Source organism: Arachis hypogaea, chromosome 1, assembly GCF_003086295.3.
Source record: "Arachis hypogaea cultivar Tifrunner chromosome 1, arahy.Tifrunner.gnm2.J5K5, whole genome shotgun sequence".
NCBI lineage: Eukaryota > Viridiplantae > Streptophyta > Magnoliopsida > Fabales > Fabaceae > Arachis > Arachis hypogaea.
The window spans coordinates 1,427,949-1,448,123 of NC_092036.1; the positions used below are offsets into that span (position 1 = coordinate 1,427,949).

The following is a 20,175-nucleotide window of genomic DNA, read 5'->3' on the forward strand; positions in this document are numbered from 1 at the left end:
CGAGTCGAATCCGAAAAATATTTCTTAGAATAAAGTATACTTTTGTTTGTAATGTTTGTGATTTTTTTTAAAATGTTCTTAATATTTATTTTTATCTTTAATATTTTTTATTTATTTAATTTTTTTTATTATTTTTTATTTGTGTTAAAATTATTCTTAAAAATTTTAATTTTGTTTTTAACATTTTATATAAAATTAACGTTCAAGAATAATTTTGACACAAATAAAAAATATTAAAAATAAAATTGAATACAAATTATATATACAACTAAACGTCAAGAATAATTTAAAAAAAAATCACAAATATTAGAGACAAGAAAATATAATTTTTCCTATTAGTATAATTAACTATGAAAATTGAGATTTTCTGTTAAATATTGTAAGTTTATAAAATCAAACGTTGAAAATAAAATATTAAGCAAGACAATAAAAAGTGATTTCGGTTAGAGTTTTTAATTTTTGAGAAATCTCATCCTTGTCCCAAAATAGATTTATGAAACCAAACTTGCATTGTTCTAAGAGTTGGTTATCTATATAAAACCACAAAAATTCTATAGCATATTGAAAATAGACATTTTTAGATACACTCAATGCATGGAAAATAAAATGTAAAAATTCCGTGGTTAACAATTAAGTTTTAAATCCACTAAAATTGCAAGAAACTTACAAATTGCACAATTAAACGTAAATTCCAAAATGCTCATTGTTACAGTGGGTAACCGGAGATTAATAGAATGGATGACGTTGGTTGGCCCAATTGTCTGCAGAGGGTGGCTTTCGAGTGGGTTCATTCGCTGGAGCCTCCTTCCGACTTGTGTACGTGAGTAAATGGGGGGTGGTACCTGCAAAGACACTCCGATGCCTAAGTTAGCAAGGGTGTTAGCAGGTCTACAGAGTATTGGGCTTAGAGATACCTGAGGGGTGTCAGTGTATTTATAGTGGTGAGCCAATAACCACCGTTGGAGTAGTGCCATATCTTTAGGGTGTTAACCGTCCCATTATCTTAGGGAGGTTAAGATATGGCTTGATGAAGCGGTTAGAGAGATTTTAGGGGCGGTTACTCATTTGAATGAGTGTTTATCTGCCAGCTAATCTCGTGCCCGACTTCTTTAGGACAAGTCGTAGTCAACACCGACTTCTTATCACGAAGGTCGGTGCTTAGCAAGGCTCAATCCTCTGGACTAGGCCTTTCTTTTGGACCTGGACCTTTATTATTGAGCCAGGGTATGAACAGTGCCCCTACTTGAGCCCAAGATCTCTATAAGACTTGGGTTCGAGTATTTTACTCGGGGTCGTAGTCGACTTGTTGGAGGACCGACGTGATTTTCTGAAACCGACGTGACTTTTCCGCGTCTTTTTGGTCCTGACAGTTACGTCTAATCAAGCGTCGTGTCCGTTAGGGATGTGCGTAGACTTTGGTAATGGTGCATTCTCATTAATGACTGCCCTGCTTTTACCATTATGCCTCTTAGCATATTTATAAATACTTTCCTTCTCTTTCCTTTTTTCGTTTCTGCAAATTTTCAAATTTCTTCTTCCTTTGTTCTTCATTCATTCGTGCTGCATTCTTGTGCTTCGGAGACTTCTGCTTCTTCCAACCTTCATTTTCGGAAAGAGGTTAGTTTCTTTTTCTCTTTCGCACCTTTCGTATGCCTTTACTTTGTAGATAAATAGGTTTGTAGACTTTTGCTTGGTTCCTTTTTCTCCTCTCTAGAGACCTTTGTTTTTGATTTTTTCTTTTCTTTTTCCCTTTGTAGGTTTCCTCATTTTTCTTTAGAAAAAGAAAATGGCCTCCGTAGATTGGGTCGATGTTACTGTTCTAGGGAGGAGCCGTTGGTTGATGCGGAGTTTATTACTCATCTTCGCACCCACCACCGGCTCTGTACTTCGGATGAGGATGAGCCTAAGTATGAATTGCTTATCCCAGGTTCATAGGACCGAGTTTGTCATGGGAGAGCCAATGAAACGGCTCCTCATTTCTTCTTTATGTATGAGTGCATGATCACCCGTCTGGGCGTCTTTCTACCCTTTTCAGATTTTGAGGTGTCTGTTTTGCAGCATTGTCGGGTTGCCCCTACCCAGCTTCACCCCAACTCTTGGGGTTTCTTGAAAATTTATCAATTTATTAGGCATGCTCTGGATTTCCCGGCCTCTCTGAAGATCTTTTTTCATCTTTTTCATATGACCAAGCCTTTTAGTGGGCTGAACAATAAACAACAATGGGTTTCCTTCCGAGCCATACAAGGTCGGAGAATTTTTACCCTTTTTGACGAGTCCTTCCATGATTTTAAAAATTACTTTTTTAAAGTGCAAGCTGTAGAGGGTCATCACCCCTTTTTTCTGGATGATAACTCTTCTCCTCGCTTTCCCTTATACTGGCTGGAGGCCTCTCCTTGTGAGAAATATGGTCTGGATGACCTGGATGAAGTAGAGGCTGCCATTGTGGGGTTCCTCCGAGAAGTGTGGGGGAGGGCCCCATACTTGGATACCAAAAAGTTTCTCCAGGGGTCTCCGACCTTTATCCAAGCACAGCTAGGTAGTTTTCTCTTGTTTATTAGATTCCCGACTTGTTAACTGCTCATTCCGACTTGTTTGATTCCTTAACTATTGTTTTCTTTTTCAGAAATGGCAAAGACAAATGCCCAGGAATCTTACCAGAGAGTCCAAGAGGCCAAAGCCAAGTCTCGCGCCCAGACTGGTGGTGCCAGGGTCATCTCTCCTCCTCCTCCTCCTCCTCGGAACGTTGGGACTCTTTCCAAACCCATTGTGATTTCTTCTTCAGCTTCCTCTCAGCCGCCCCCCGTCGTCCAACCTTCCCCTGATCCAAAGAAGCGCAAGACCTTAGAGCCTGGTTCTTCTGGTGAGGTTAAGGCGGATGCTCTTGCATTCGTCCGAAAGAATATCTATCCTCATGCTCGTATAAGCATGGATGATATGTCTGTTCGGAGCCACCTTATTACTATGATCGAGGAGAGTCTCAAAGCGGCGGGGGTCTGTGGCAAGCTCTTGGATATTTTTGAGAAGGCTCCTCTCAGCTCTTTAGGGATGACCTCGAGGGTCGAGGAGCTGGAAGGAAGGCTTCGTGCATACCAAGAGCATGAGGGAGAGTTGAAGAAGGAAATTGCCAAGCTGAGGGAGGAGAGAGATACCCTCCGGGAGAAAGGAAAGGTTTTGCAGGCCCAATGCAACATGGAGATGGATCTGAGAAAAACAGCGCAGGCCAGCTACCAAAGTTTATTCAATGATCTTGTGTCTGTGAAGACTGATCTGTTGAATTCTCGGAAGGCATATGATGAGTTGGAGGACTCTATTGCTGATGGCGCCGAGGAGTCTTGGAGGATCTTCCTGGAGCAGGTCAGAGTTATTGCTCCCGACTTGGATCTTTCTCCTTTACATCCTGACAAAGTTGTTATTGATGGTGCCGTTGTAGATCCTCCTGCCCCCCGTAATCGTTTCCGAGTCAGAATTGAAGACTCGGGGGCAGAGGATTATTGAGTCCCCTCCTTGTTCTAAAGACGCTCTGAGTTCTTCAATAGATCCTCCTATCTCTTCATCTCCCATGGATGCCTCTGGTGGCGCTCCTCCTGATTCCGGGGGCGGTGATCCGTCTGCTCCTCTTCCTAAAAAATGATTCGTAGCTATTTGGGGGCCCGGCTTGTGGGCTCCTCATTTTAAACTCTTTTATTTACTTTCAGTTGGTTGTGTGGTTTGAACAATTTCCTTTGGCCTTTTAAGGCCGTAAACAAAATATTTAAAAAATATACCCTTTTTAATAAGGGTTTTTAAGTTAAAATAAATGCCCTTTTTTGGATAAGGGTCTAGATTACCTCATGCGTGTATGCTTTTTTGATTTTTCGAAGTTCCCTTGATCTTTTCCTGAAAACCTTTTGCTTGGGCTTGTTTGTTTCTCTGAGCCTTTGGTTTAAGAACTTTTTAGGACAGCCCTTAAACTTTTCCTTAGGTTTTTCAATCTCTTTTTATTATCCCTTATACTCAACTTTGTTTTAGTGAGCTCCTGTGACTTAGGTTATTTTTGCGATGCGTTTTTCTTTTACTCGTTCCTTCACTCCAATTTACGGGTTGAAGTACTTCCGAGTTTTTCTACTTGGGTTCTCATTTCGACTTATGAGTCGGATTATTCCCGAGTTTTACGATCAGCTTATATAACCTCTTTACGCCGACTTGTACCTCGTCGTTTTATCCTGACGACCATCTAGGTCGGTTCATGGGATTTTCACGTTTTGTCGAGCTTAAGTCGGCGCGTTTCGTAGAAAGACTTAGAAAAATAGAAAAGGGGTTTAAAAGAGATATTATAGATGAAAAAAGATCTTTATTAATTGGGGAGGTACCTTCTTGCTACTAAGGGTTTTAATAGCCTATTTTCCCTTAGTCTCTACTATGATGCCTCGTTAAAAACCCTTCTCCAGAAAAAACCCTTTAATTTTGGGAAAAAATCATGAAGTTGGGAAAATAGTACATCAGGGAGTAGAGTTCGCTTTTAACTGTAGTACATTTTCATATTGCAAGCATGCCACGACCTTGGTAGCTCAGTGCCGTTCAGGTCGGTTACTTTATAATAACCTTTTCCTAAAACTTCATTGACTTTGTATGGTCCCTTCCAATTTGCGGCGAGCTTTCCTTCTCCTAATTTGTTGACTCCAATGTCGTTTCTGATTAAGACCAAGTCATCCGGGGCGAATGTTCTTCGAATGACTTTTTTGTTGTACCTTGTAGTCATCCTTTGTTTCAATGCTGCTTCTCTTATCTGGGCATCTTCTCGGACTTCGGGGAGCAAGTCGAGCTCCTCTTTGTGTCCCCGTACGTTTCCGACCTCGTCATGGAGAATTATCCTTGGGCTTTGCTCATTGATTTCTATTGGTATCATGGCTTCTACGCCATAGACTAGTCAGAAAGGTGTTTCTCCCGTGGCGGATTGGGGGGTTGTCCTATAAGCCCATAGCACCTGAGGGAGCTCTTCAGCCCAAGCTCCTTTTGCTTCCTGCAGTCTCTTCTTTAGCCCTGCCAGTATGACTTTGTTGGCTGCCTCGGCTTGCCCATTGGCTTGTGGGTGCTCCACCGAGGTGAACTGATGTTTGATTTTCATACTGGCTACTAAGCTTCTGAAGGTAGCGTCGATGAATTGGGTTCCATTATCTGTAGTGATGGAGTAGGGTATCCCATATCTTGTGATGATATTTTTGTAGAGGAACCTGCGACTTCTTTGAGCGGTGATGGTGGCCAATGGTTCTGCTTCTATCCACTTTGTGAAGTAATCTATTCCCACGATCAGGTATTTGACTTGTCCTGGCGCTTGGGGAAAAGGACCTAACAAATTCATTCCCCATTTTGCAAAAGGCCATGGAGAAGTGATACTGATGAGCTCGTCTGGTGGAGCCACGTGGAAATTTGCATGCATCTGGCATGGTTGACACTTTTTCACAAATTCTGTGGCATCTTTCTGCAAGGTCGGCAAGTAGAATCCAGCTCGGATTATTTTTCTGGCTAGTGACCTTGCTCCGAGATGATTTCCGCAGATCCCACTATGTACTTCCTCCAATACCTCGGGAGTTTTTGAGGCCGGTACACACTTTAACAATGGTGTTGATATCCCTCTTCTGTAGAGGACATTTCTCACCAAGGTGTAGTGTTGTACTGCTCTTCGGATCTTTTTAGCTTCTTTCTCCTCCTTAGGGAGGATGTCGAATTTCATGTATTCGACTAAGGGATTCATCCATCCGAGGTTTAGACCGGTTACCTCAAGTACTTTTTGTTTGTCTTCTATTTTTGCTACTGAGGGTTCCTGGAGGGTCTCTTGAATCAGGCTTCTGTTGTTCCCTCCCGGTTTGGTACTTGCTAACTTGGACAGGGCGTCTGCTCTGCTGTTTAAATCCCGAGTTATGTGTTTAACCTCGGTTTCTGCAAAATGCCCAAGGTGTTCCAGAGTTTTGTCCAAGTACCTCTTCATGTTTGGGTCCTTTGCCTGATACTCTCCACTTATCTGGGAGGTCACCACCTGTGAGTCGCTGTATATCATCACCTTTGTAGCACCGACTTCTTCTGCCAGCTTTAATCCGGCGATTAAGGCTTCATATTCTGCCTGATTATTTGAAGCTGGAAATTCAAATTTTAGGGAAACCTCTATCTGGATCCCTCTTTCATCTACCAATATTATGCCTGCGCCGCTTCCTGTTTTATTGGAGGATCCGTCTACATAGAGTTCCCATGTAGTCGGTTTTTCCTCTTGATCCCCTGCGTATTCTGCAACGAAGTCAGCGAGGCATTGAGCTTTGATCGCCGTCCGAGTTTCATATCTTAAGTCGAACTCGGAGAGCTCTATTGCCCATTGAACCATTCTCCCTGCAACATCCATCTTTTAGAGGATTTGCTTCATGGGTTGGTTCGTACGGACTCTTATTGTGTGAGCTTGAAAGTAAGGCCGTAGCCTTCGTGAGGCTACTACTAAGGAGTAGGCAAACTTTTCTAGTTTGTGGTACCTTAGTTCAGGGCCTTGTAGAACTTTACTGATGAAGTAGACTGGATGTTGTCCGACCTCGTCTTCTTTTATCAGGGCTGATGAGACAGCCTTGTTCACTACGGATAAGTACAGGACGAGGTCTTTCCCAGGTACTGGTCGGGTTAGGATAGGAGGTTGGCTTAAAAACTTTTTGAACTCTTGGAACGCCTCCTCGCATTCCGGAGTCCATTCAAACTGGCATCCCTTTCTCATTAGGGAGAACAGAGGAAGGGATTTTAGTGCCGATCCTGCCAAAAATCTGGAGAGGGCTGCAAGTCGGCCATTAAGCTGCTGGACTTCTCTCACACAAGTCGGACTTTTCATTTCTAGGATGGCTCTACACTTATCGGGATTGGCTTCAATCCCTCTTTGTGTTAGCATAAACCCTAGAAACTTCCCTGCCTCTACCGCGAAGGCACACTTTGCGGTATTTAATCTCAACCTGTGCAGCCTTATGGTGTCGAAGACTTGCGAGAGGTCTGACAGGAGGTCGACTTCCTTCTTGCTTTTTACCAGCATGTCGTCGACGTATACTTCCATTAGGGTCCCTAGGTGAGGGGAAAACACTTTATTCATCAACCTTTGGTATGTGGCTCCTGCATTCTTTAATCCGAATGGCATGACCACGTAGCAGAAATTAGCTCTGGGTGTGATGAATGATGTTTTCTCCTGGTCTGACTCATACATCGGGATTTGATTATATCCCGAGTAGGCGTCCATGAACGATAAGTATTGGTACCCCGAGCTGGAATCCACTAGGGTATCAATACTTGGTAGCGGATAAGGGTCCTTGGGACATGCCTTATTTAAGTCGGTATAGTCGACACACATTCTCCATTTGCCATTCTGTTTTTTGACTAGCACTACATTGGCTAGCCATGTTGGGTACTTGACTTCTCTGATGAAGCTAGCTTCTAGAAGCGCTTGTACTTGTTCTTCTACTATTAGGGTTCGTTCTGGCCCGAGCTTGCGTCTTCTTTGTTGTACAGGTCGGGACCCTGGATAAACCGAGAGCTTGTGGGACATGAGCTCGGGGTCAATCCCAGGCATGTCAGAGGCCTTCCAGGCGAAGAGGTCGGAATTATCTCTTAGGAGTTTAGCCAACTCTTGTTTTAGAGTTTCCCCTATGTTGGCTCCTATATAAGTGTTTTTCCCTTCCTCTTTACCGACTTGTATCTCCTCGATTTTTCCTCCCGGTTGTGGTCGCAGCTCTTCTCTGGCCCTTGCGCCGCCGAGCTCTATTGTGTGAACTTCTCTGCCCTTTCCTCTTAGATTTAGGCTTTCATTGTAGCATTTCCTTGCCAACTTTTGATCTCCCTTTACCGTTGCTATTCCCGCTGAGGTCGGGAATTTCATGTAGAGGTGGGGAGTGGATACCACCGCTCCGAGTCGATTAAGGGTAGCTCTGCCGATCAAAGCATTGTATGCTGACCCTACATCTATGACTATAAAGTCTATACTCAGAGTCTTTGATTTTTCCCCTTTTCCAAAAGTGGTGTGGAGGGGTAAAAATCCCAGTGGTTTTATTGGCGTGTCACCTAATCCATACAAGGTGTCGGGGTAGGCTCTTAATTCTTTCTCATCCAGCCCTAGTTTGTCAAAAGCGGGCATAAAGAATGTCCGCCGAGCTTCCTTGGTCCACTAGGGTTCTATGGAGATGGGCATTTGCCAGGATCATAGTTATTACTACTGGATCATCGTGTCCAGGGATTATTCCTTGCCCATCTTCTTTTGTAAATGAAATGGTAGGAAGGTCGGGTGACTCCTCCCCGACCTGGTAGACTCTTTTGAGATGTCTTTTGCGAGAGGATTTGGTAAGTTCCCCTCCCGCAAACCCTCCTGAGATCATATGGATATGTCTCTCTGGAGTCTGCGGTGGCGGGTCTCTTCTATCCATATCATCTCGCTTTCTCTTTCCATGACTGTCCGACCTTTCTATGAGATATCTATCAAGCCGACCTTCTCTAGCCAGCTTTTCTATCACATTTTTAAGGTCGTAGCAGTCGTTTGTGGAGTGACCATATATTTTATGGTACTCGCAGTAATCGCTGCGGCTCCCCCCTTTTTTATTTTTAATGGGTCTAGGGGGTGGCAGTCTCTCAGTATTGCAAATCTCTCTGTATACATCCACTATAGAAACTTTCAGAGGAGTATAAGAGTGATATTTTCTTGGCCTTTCGAGACCGAGTTCTTCCTTTTTCTTGGTTTCCCTTTCCCTCTCTTTTGTTGAGGGAGGGGGCCCAGGTCGCCAACTCAGGTCTCTTAATTTGGCATTTTCTTTCATGTTGATGTACTTTTCAGCTCTTTCCTCTACATCACTTAGAGAGACGGGATGTCTTTTAGATATGGACTGCGAGAAGGGACCTTCTCTAAGTCCATTGACTAATCCCATTATGACTGCCTCTGTGGGCAGGTCTTGGATCTCCAAACATGCTTTGTTGAACCTTTCCATATAGGCTCGTAAAGATTCTCCGACCTCCTGTTTTATTCCCAGGAGGCTCGGTGCATGTTTCACCTTGTCTTTCTGGATTGAGAACCTCATCAAAAACTTCCTTGAGAGGTCTTCAAAACTGGTAACCGACCTTGGGGGGAGGCTATCGAACCACTTCATCGCTGCTTTCGATAGAGTGGTTGGGAAGGCTTTGCATCGCGTAGCGTCGGAGGCATCAGCTAGGTACATCCGACTTTTGAAGTTGCTCAGGTGATGCTTTGGATCCGTGGTTCGGTCGTAGAGGTCCATATCAGGGCTTTTGAAGTTCCTCGGAACTTTAGCCCTCATTATGTCCTCGCTAAAGGGATCCTCCCCACCTAAGGGTGGCACTTCTTGTTCGTCACGGGAGTTGCGACTTTTGAAGGAGGATTCCAACTTTAAGAGTTTTCTTTCTAACTCTTTTCGTCGTTTCATCTCCTCTTTTAGGCTCTTTTCAGTTTCCTTTTGCCGCTCTCGCTCCTGCTCTAACTGCTCCAGGCGGCTGTGGATTAATCCCATGAGTTCAGTTACATGGGGTGGTCCTTCTTTTTCTGACTCGCGCCCTTCTGAGGAGTTTACCTTTGGTTTTTTTACTCCGGAGGTGCCTTTCCTGTGTTGATTATCGATTTCCTGGTGGATGGTGAAATCCACATCGTTATTGCCTGTGTCCAGATTCTCTTGTTCAGAATCTGTCTCCACATGGCCTTCTTCGTGGGATCTGTCCGCCATCTATGGATGATCTCTCGGGTCCCCGGCAACGGCGCCAATGTTACGGTGGGTAACCGGAGATTAATAGAATGGATGACGTTGGTTGGCCCAATTGTCTGCAGAGGGTGGCTTTCGAGTGGGTTCGTTCGCTGGAGCCTCTTTCCGACTTGTGTACGTGAGTAAATGGGGGGTGGTACCTGCAAAGACACTCCGATGCCTAAGTTAGCAAGGGTGTTAGCAGGTCTAGAGAGTATTGGGCTTAGAGATACCTGAGGGGTGTCAGTGTATTTATAGTGGTGAGCCAATAACCACCGTTGGAGTAGTGCCATATCTTTAGGGTGTTAACCGTCCCATTATCTTAGGGAGGTTAAGATATGGCTTGATGAAGCGGTTAGAGAGATTTTAGGGGCGGTTACTCATTTGAATGAGTGTTTATCTGCCAGCTAATCTCGTGCCCGACTTCTTTAGGACAAGTCGTAGTCAACACCGACTTCTTATCACGAAGGTCGGTGCTTAGCAAGGCTCAATCCTCTGGACTAGACCTTTCTTTTGGACCTGGACCTTTATTATTGGGGCAGGGTATGAACACTCATAATATAATATTCATTAGAAGAGTTAACTAAGAAAGCAAGATAAAAATAAAAATAACAGCAAAAATAAAATGTAATGCAAATTCTCTAAGAAGATGTTCTTCTTTGATTACAAATCTAAATTCAACAAGAAAATGTTGGAATCTACTATTTGAAGCTGCTAATTATCTATTTAAAAAATGCTAAATATTACAAAAAATTACAAAACATACAGACAATTGAAAAAAAATCATTCTAAAATAAAAAAGTGAGAATTTTTCACTCTAAAAACTTTTATAATATATATATATATATATATATATATATATATATATATATATATATATAGTTCTAATGGGTGAATATCCCATTATATTCTCTTTTCCTCTTAACTTTTTTTTTTTGCCTTTAGTTGTGGCCCAAATTAAAGGGCCCAAAACGCTATTCATATGCCAAATTAATGATGTTTATGAAATCAGATTTGCATACGCATAATTCTCTCATATGCACAGTATCATGGTAAATTTTAAAAATTTAGATTTAACAATATTTGTATAATTTTTTAGAGTATTTAAAAATATTTTAAATAGTTTCAAAACGTTCTAGAATGTTATAGAAAGTCGCAGAATACTTTAAAAAATTTTAAAAGACTCTAAAAGGTCATATAGTATTTTAGAAGAGTCTTGATGTATATATGAGTATAAAAAGTAGTATAGAATAATCTAGAAGTATTTAGAAAAATATGGTAGGATAAATATTTGTAATGAAGGTTCTAGATAATTAATCTAGACCGTTGATTAGATTTAATCCTAATCATCTATTAAGGAGGTAGATGACTATAAATAAGAGGTGAGAGTTAAGAGTTTGAGTGTGTGAATCATTTGTAATAAACACTTGAATAATAAAATATTCTTTCCACCAAAATTTCCTTTCTCTTGTGTTCTCTTGTGTTCTTAACTTCTTACTAAATACTGAAGGTTAGATTGATTTTCTCTTAACTCAAGAGGTTGAATAAGTTTGAGTGCTGACACAGTAGCGTTAGAAGTCTTATAATTTTCAAATGAACGTAAATCACTGTAAGAGTTTCGTAATTTATGTTGATATTGCAAATAAATAGCGGTTTTTGGCCATTTACAATATCAATGTAAACTGTGAGACCCCTGTAATAGTTTATGTTCATTTGAAAATTGTATATCCGATCGTGATTTCTATAGATTCATAAAAATTATATTCGCATATGCAATATTTAAAAGTTATAATTCAGTAATTTTGTCTCTTTATTAATTTATTTTAGTCATTTGTCCTAATTTCTTCGTATCAAAATATTATACTAAAATTACATAATATACACATAATACATGCTTAATAATACAATATAAAAAAAATTAGCCAACATTCATTGGCTTTGATTTCTTTTTCTTAATTTACAAAAAAATATTCAATAATCACGTTTTGATGTTTTTTAAATTAACAAATATTTAATTTATCTAAATCATAAGTAATAAATTATATTTAAATAATTTTAAATTTTTAAAAATAAAAATTAGAACAAAACATTAGTAACAATTTAATTTTTCTTTTTAACGATTCTCATATTCCCTTCATTCACCAAATAACTCCCATAATATGAAAAAACACCCATCCCACTTAAATATTAGCCCAATTAATCCCACTTAAATATTAGCCCAATTAAGAATATCATACATTAGACATTTTAATGTAAACAATACGTTTTTACACGATGATCTGGTCGAAGATGTATACATAAAGCAACTAAAGAGTTATGAGATTGGTGATAGCAGTTTGGTATGCAAACTCACCAAGGCTCTCTATGGTTTAAAACAGGCACCAAGAGCCTGGTACTACAAACTGTCTATAGTTCTGTAACATCTTGAATTTAGTGCAACGAAGTCTGATATTTCGATTTTTATTAGGTTCAAAAATAACTCACACCTAATTGTCTTGGTGTATGTGGATGATATAATCATTACAGGTGATTCTGATGAAGAAATTTCTCTTGTAATACAGCAACTCAATGTCATATTTGTCCTAAAAAATATGGGAGAACTACATTACTTTCTTGAAATTCAGGTGACCAAGACTGGTGCTGGTGGTTTTATGCTGTCCCAAGAAAAATATGTTAAAGATCTATTCAAGAAGGCTGATATGGAACACTGCAAGCCATGCCACACACCTCTCCCATCTTCAGTCAAATTCTCTACCTTTGGGGGTTCAGTGTTTCACAATCCAAAACTCTACCGTTCAATTATGGGTAGCTTGCAGTATCTTACGATCACATGTCCGGAATTAACATATTGTGTTGGCAAAGTCTCACAATTTATGCAAACCCCTTTGGATAAACACTGGAAACTGGTGAAAAGAGTGCTGAAATATGTGAATGACACATCAACTTTTGGCTTACACTTACGTAAGACGAGTGTACAAAACATTGTAGCATATAGTGATTCGGATTGGGGAGGTGATCTCGATGATAGAAAGTTCAATGGAGGATTTTGTGTTTTTCTTGACAGTAATCTAATTTCATGGAGTTCAAAGAAGTAAGGGGTTGTTGCCATGTCCAACACAGAGGTAGAATATAGAGTCATGGCTAACCTGGTTGCTGAGCTAATTTGGATTAAAAATTTCATGGTTGAACTTAGAGCTAAACTCTCAATAGTTCCATCAATATATTGCGATAATCTAAGTGCTGTGCTACTAGCTGCGAATCCAATTTTATATTCAAAATCAAAGCACTTTGAGACTGATCTTCACTTTGTGAAAGATTATGTCACTAAGAAAATTGTTCAGTTAAGTCATGTCCCTGGGACTGTACAAGTGGCTGATGTATTGACAAAATCATTACCAAGTGTTGCCTTTTTGGAGTTTCGATCAAAGTTGATGGTGGAAGATCTGAAGTCATATAACAGCAGTAGTGTCACCATCGGGCTCAGCAAAGAAGAAAAGAGATGTAAAGCACACTGTGACAGTTCAAAACAAGGGATTAGTAGTGGTAAAGCACCAGGAGAACAAGTCCAAATAGATATGGAAGCAAAACTAACCAGTTGCTATAGCATGGGTCATGATAGAGTATTAGAAGAAAGATCAATGAGCAGGGGTCATGACAGAACTAGTTAGTTAGTGCTTAAGCTGTTAATTTGGCTAAGCTGTTAGCTCTAGTACTTAAGCTGTTAGTTAGTTTAGCAAAACGGTGAGCTAGTTTGTTCAAATTGTGTGGTCCACATTGTGACAGTTGGCACACTATCCTGGCTATAAATAATTAGATGTTAATCTGTACTTCTAGTTGTTAGCTTCACTTTACCAAAATTAGTTTTGTGAATCACTCTCTTTTTCTCCTTTCTCTTTGAAACTCTCTTCTCCCTTCTCTTCTTTGTTTGAGTCTGATACCTTTCAAGTCAGAGCTAATTATTAAATTTTTTAAAATAATTTTTATATTAGTTGTTTCATTATATGTTACTAACAAAAAGTGGATTAGCTGTTTTATGTTTTTTTTTTGAAATATTACAACAATGAAATCGGTAATACTGGTCATTTTTTGGCAAGAATTTTCTCATAAAATAGTAGCACTTATTTTTAGCTAAAGAATTTTCTTTTTAATTGTTAGTTTTGATTTCTGATGATTTTGTTCATACGTAAAATCATTAGTGACAATTTTTTTGTGACAATAATTTTTCGGGCAAATGACCAAAATAAATTAATGGGATATTGCATACGCAAATGCAATTTTTATGAATCTATAAAAATTGTAACAGAAATCTTATGGTTTTCAAATGAACGTAAACCGCTACAAGAGTCTCGCAGTTTATGTTAATATTGCAAATGGCCAAAAACTGCTATAATATAATGGTTTCTAGCTATTTGCAATATCAACATAAATCGCGAGATCCCTGTAACGGTTTACGATCATTTAAAAACCGCGAAACCCCGTCGCGATTTTTATATACTCATAAAAATTGTATTTGCGTATGCAATATTTAAAAGTTGTAATTCAGTAATTTTTCCTCTTCATTGATTTATTTTAGTCATTTATCCTAATTTTTCCGTATCAAAATATTATACTAAAATTACATAATATACGTGTAATACATGCTTAATAATATAATATAAAAAAAATTAGCCGACATTTATTGGCCTTGATTTTTTTTCTCAATTTATAAAAAATAGTCTATAATCACATTTTGATGTTTTTTTAAAATTAACAAATATTTAATTTATCTAAATCATAAGTAATAAATTATATTCAAATAATTTTAAATTTTTAAGAATGAAAAATTGGGTAATACCAATTCCTTTTATTCATTTAAAAAAATAGAACAAAACATTAGTAACAATTTAATTTTTCTTTTTAACGATTCTCATATTCCCTTCATTCACCAAATAACTCCCATAATATGGAAAAACACCTATGCCACTTAAATATTGAAAAATATTAGCCTAATTAAGAATATGTATAATATTATTGACTTAACCCAATTTTATATAGTAAAATAAAGGGAGTCGCGGTTCCAATTGATTTTAGGGACTAGCTATAACCATAATGTTTGGCAAATAATACTGTTTAAGCAATTAGGTGATGTAAATGTTGAGAAAGATTGAAGGGAGACAGAGGAATTTTAATGTTAGCAGAAAACATAAATTAATGAGCACAAAAGTAGTAGTGTGTCACGAAAAGTAGCGTGTTTTCCGGTGTAAAGGACGAAGGACGCAGAAAGCTGTTTGTTTGACACGTTGTATGAATCAGCACCCTTAGACCAGCATGGGTTAACTTCAATCAATGGTTCAGATCAGATTAACTTTAATTACATCCGTTTCTATCCACTGCAACCACATACCCTTTCATTCAAACCATCTATAATTTTGACCAAATACATTTTATTTAAAATTAACTGATAAAAAAGAAATATTAAAAGATACAATGCTATCAGTATAATAAAATTAATTATTAAAATTAATTACTAAAATATATATATATATATATATTAAAAATAAATTAAATTATATATATGACAAAAACTCAAGTACAGTCAATTTTACGAAAAATTAATAATTAAAAACTATTTGATAAAAATTTAGTCAAATCAATCAAATTATTTAATATCTCTTAACTATCAACTTCACGTGAAGTTAACTGCACTGAATTTTTATCTATATATATTTATATACAAAATAATTAATTTTAGTGATTAATTATAATATGTAAATAATATTTTTATAATAAAAAATAATATTTTTATAATAAAAAATAATATTGTATATAAGAATATAAAATTACATTTCATTTTTACGGGTATGTCAATTAATTATTTTTTAAATCTTTGTAAGTTAAGATAAAATATATTTAATTAGATTAAAACATTTACATTATTATATTATTCAAGTAATGAATTTGAAAACTAATATTATATGATTGGTTGTTTGTAAAGAAATTACATTAAAAATGTAAAAACAAAGTAAACTTTGAATTATATAGTTAATAATTTAATAATAGATTTTACATGTAAAAATATAAATTTAATTTTAATACATTGTTAGTGTAAAATAATTTTATACGTACATTCAATTATGTAACACCACATTAATAAAAATAATACATTAACTACATAAATAATTATTAAAAAAATAGATATGATTACACTTGTAAAAATATTTGTTAAAATCTAATGAATAGATTAAAAAGAGTCTCCATCAATTTTTTTCATATATTACGATAAAATTTAATTAGAATTCAATTTTTCAAACTAATATGGGTCATTTTTTAAATTTTTTATCCTAAATTCTAACTTTTAAATTTGATATCTTAAATTTTAAATTTTCTAAAAAATAAAAATTAAAAAAATTTACAATAATAATATTAATTAATTAAAAATTGATCATTTATATTTATTTTTTACTATAATAATAAAATAAAAACTTATATATAATTATCTTTATATAAAATTAATATTTAAAACTTGTTAAATAATTTAATAAATTATTATCTAATTATTTTTAATTATTAATTTCGTATAAAAATAATTACATTTGAATTTTTATCATAAAAAAATTATTCTCAAAATTTTAAAGTAAATCATGGAATACTTATTATAATATTATATTAACGTTAACTAACTCAACATTATTAGTTATTATGCTCATTAAACTGAAAAAAAAAAATTGGCTGTTTATCAACTAGGAGAAGATCATTTGGATGGTAGGGAGTAATTCATTCAACCGAGGGCGAAGGGAAAGAAAGAGAAGTAGGGTTAGTTACTGTTCAGTGTTGTGGTGTGGTGGTTTTTTGTCATTGTGCGAACTTAAACATGCACTACTAACAGACACAAAAGAGGGAAGTGGTCAGAATCATAGAAAAGAGCTCTCATAAACTCTCTGCTCTGTGTGTGAGAGAGTGAGTTATTAATTAATAAATTCAAGGGAGTAGCAGAGAGATAAAGAGAGAGAGAGGGGGCATGGCGGCGTTTGCAGTGTGTGAAGGCTAAGCTGTACCAAGAAAAAACTGCGCTACTGTGTTTGTTATTATTAACGCATAAATAATATATATGCCTCACAACGTTGAAGGCGGAGAGGGAGAAAGAGAGAGAAGAGAGCGCACTGGAAAAAGAATTGAAAGCGCGATTAACGCTGCCCTATTCACTGTTCAACGCCTGTCCTTAACCAACGAAGCTTCAATTACCCTTTCCCTAACCAAAACAGCTACCCTATAACCAGAGACTAGAGAGCAACCAAAGAAAGAATAGCAAAACAACAACTTAAAAAAAAAAGAAAGAAAAAGAAAACACGTTCTTTGAGAAGAAAAAAAAAAAAGAAAAAGAGAAAGAAAGAATAGCTAAGCTAAGCTAGTGATTTTGTATGATAGTGTTTGTGTTAGTGTGTGTTTTTGTGTGAAGAGACACACACGCACACAAAGCCCAAAGAATACAGTAATATAATTATTTTCTTAAGGAAAACTTTTGAAGAAAAAAAGAGTTTACAACTGGTTACTACTAGTTGTTTTGCTTGTGGTCTCAGTTCCATTTTCTCAACACCAAAAACCATAGTACCTATCCGTTCCAATTTCTTTTTCTATTTCTTATTCTTCTATCCCTCTCTTCACAGTTTTTTTTTTTTAATTTTCCTTTCATGCGTGCTGCTTCCTTCTCAATATGGATTTCTGGCCACAATCGAGTCGTAGGTCAGGTTTAGAAGCACCGCGGAAATGGCGGGGTTGTTCTCGTTAGGAGGCGGTGGTGGTGGTGGTGGTGGAGGAGGAGGAGGAGGAGGAGGAAGAGGTAGCAGTGGAAACCACCAGGACCAGGAACAGCAACACCAGCACCACAGTCAAAACACCGAAATTCCTCCTCCAGAGACCTTATTTTGGTACAAACAAAACGACGACGTTTCAACATACCGCGGTTTCGAGCTATGGAACCAGCATCAGCTTCAGCAGCAACAGCAGCAACATCACGTGATAGCACATCACCATCAAGCCCGCCCTCTCTTCCACCGAGATCTCTACTCGTCGGCTGTTGCCCTTGGCGTGGGGCCCAGCGGCGCGTCCGATGAGCAGTCTCCGTCGAGATCGGCGGTTATGGCGATGCGGTCCGCGGCGGTGGGAGAAGCCGGAGGAGCAGGAAGCGGAACAACCGGAATAAGCTGTCAAGATTGCGGAAACCAGGCGAAGAAAGACTGCCCTCACATGAGGTGCAGGACTTGTTGCAAGAGTCGTGGGTACGACTGCCAGACCCACGTGAAGAGCACGTGGGTCCCAGCCGCTAAGCGCCGCGAGCGGCAACAGCAGTTAGCGGCGCTTCAGGATCACCAGAACAGAGATGCTTCAAAGAGACCTAGAGATGGCGGTAATAGCAACAACCCTTCCACTTCTTCAGCACTTGTTTGCACTACTCGTTTGCCCTCCACTGGTACTACTACCACATTCATTATTCATCTATCTATGTAGGTCACTGGTTTTGCTTTCATTTTGTATTTGTTGCATCTAAGCGGGGTAGTGTGTTTGTGTGGGACTTAAAAGGTGAAAACAAAATAAAAGAGAAGCTAGAAAAGAAAGCAGAGAAAGAATCTTTGGCCCAGGGAAATTCTCTGAAAAGATCGATGAGAAAGTTTTGGAAGTTTACCTGCAAGCATGGGAACCGTATCGATTGCGTGTGAAGCAAAATCTACACCATATTCATCATATCAGCTTTTCTTCTTCTATTTTTTTTTCAATTTTATTATTATTATTTTTATTTATTAATAATTGTTTACGGTTATGTTTTACATTTTCCGAAAAGCACTGTGATTTAGTCGCCCTGACCAAACGGATTGACAGGGAAGAAAACTGTTTTTCCTCTCTGTGTGTGTGTCGTCTGGATGCGTGTTCTTCGTGAAACTTCCTCCCACCTCCTCTTTCTTATCACATTCTCTCACTCTCACACTCACACCCAAACATTCTCTTCATCATTCACCTTTCACTATTATTAATTTATTATTATTATTTCTATCTCCTCGCTATAATAAAAAAAATGAAAACCTTTCATTCTTTTTTTCTTTCATAATATGTTAACTCTTATATTATTGGTAGACACTGAGTATTCTATGTACTCTACTCCTTATTATTGGTATAATGAGTGTTATTAAGAAAAGATTAAAGAATTTTGTTTTTGTTTAATGAAGGGTTAGAGCTTGAGCAAGGAAATTTTCCATCAATAGTGAACTCTCCTGCAGAGTTCAGGTGCGTGAGGGTTAGTCCCTTGGATGATGTGAACGAACAGTACGCTTATCAAACCGCCGTCAACATCGGAGGCCATTTGTTCAAAGGGATTCTCTATGACTACGGTCCGGACAGCGAAAATGCTAGCTACTACGGCGGCGAGGGTTCTTCTTCCGCTATTGCTGGAGGTCAGCCCTTGAACCTCATCACCGGCACTGATTCTGCCACCACCGCAACCGCCACCGCCCCGGGTGTGTCGTCTGCAGAGGCTCTTGATGTTGATCCTTCGTCGTTGTACAATCCAGCTCCAATTAACACATACATGGCTGGTAGTAGCGGTACGCAATTCTTCCCTCATCATCCAAGATCTTGAAAAGAAAAGAATAACAAAATAGGAAATAGAAAAGAACAAAGAAAAAGAAAGACGGTGTGAAGATTGAGTGCTATGTACTGGATCTGGCTTCTATTTCACGGGCTTTGTGTATGTTTGGATTATTATTCATGACATTGGTGTGGACTACTAGCTGGTAGTGAAGTGTGTAGGGGCAAAGAGAAAAGAGTTGGTAGAGAGAAAGATAAATTGGAGAGAACACGAGAAAATTATGCAGGCACATTAGGTGTTTGTTTTTTTGCGTTATATGGATGCTTAGTTCAAAAAATACATCATTAATTATTATATTCTTCTCCTCCTACTTATGAACTAGCTAAAGCTATATCTCATTTCATTTATCTGTACCATATTATTTTATAATGCATGGATATTATTATAGTGCAATAGTACTTGTATGTGTAGTGTTTCTTGTTTAATGTTATGTCACACATTAATTCTCTTGCTTTATTTTTTCTTTGCTGGTTTTGGTTGTTATATTGAACTGGGAAACACATGGGTTTTAAATTTTGATCTTTATTTGTTTTGTTTTGACTAACCAATGCATTATTTGAAGAATGATGAAGAGAGAAACAAATTTCTCTGATTATTAACATTTTGGTATGGGGAGGTCCAACCATGCAGGAGCATTATTCAAGTTTAAAAGGTGAAACATCTCTCTCTCTCTCTCTCACTCTCTCTCTCTCTCAACCATGTCACGATACTGTAATTCCAATGGCTAAACTTTGCATAGAGATGTGACGTTGGTTTTTAAAAACGGGAAGTATTGCTTATCAGTGTGTGCTCATATTTAATGCACATGCAAGAAAACTCTACGTATATGGG

At 37.9% G+C, this 20,175-nt stretch overlaps 2 protein-coding genes across 3 annotated transcripts; both read left to right on the plus strand.

Annotated features, from left to right (window-relative positions):
• Window positions 1-12,319: 12,319 nt before the first annotated feature.
• LOC112710908 (uncharacterized mitochondrial protein AtMg00810-like) lies at window positions 12,320-12,823 on the plus strand. Its single transcript, XM_025763376.1, has one exon. It carries the CDS (start codon window positions 12,320-12,322, stop codon window positions 12,821-12,823), a length of 504 nt encoding a protein of 167 aa, XP_025619161.1.
• Window positions 12,824-16,558: 3,735 nt separating this feature from the next.
• Window positions 16,559-19,737, plus strand: LOC112789487 (protein SHI RELATED SEQUENCE 1). 2 transcript variants are annotated; one of them, XM_025831412.3, is made up of 2 exons: window positions 16,559-18,174; window positions 18,926-19,737. In XM_025831412.3, the coding sequence occupies exons 1-2, from the start codon at window positions 17,472-17,474 to the stop codon at window positions 19,333-19,335; spliced, it is 1,113 nt and encodes a 370-aa protein (XP_025687197.1). In that variant the 5' UTR covers window positions 16,559-17,471; the 3' UTR covers window positions 19,336-19,737. The 2 variants fall into 2 exon arrangements, with proteins under 2 accessions (XP_025687197.1, XP_025687206.1); XM_025831421.3 differs by having other exon boundaries at window positions 16,940-18,111.
• The last annotated feature ends 438 nt before the right edge of the window (window positions 19,738-20,175 follow it).

Coding starts and splice junctions, on each gene's coding strand:
- LOC112710908 (XM_025763376.1), top strand. CDS start 12,320: ATGGGAGAACTACATTACTTTCTTGAAATTCAGGTGACCAAGACTGGT.
- LOC112789487 (XM_025831412.3), top strand. CDS start 17,472: ATGGCGGGGTTGTTCTCGTTAGGAGGCGGTGGTGGTGGTGGTGGTGGA. Junction 18,175..18,925: donor TACTCGTTTGCCCTCCACTG/GTACTACTACCA, acceptor TGTTTAATGAAG/GGTTAGAGCTTGAGCAAGGA.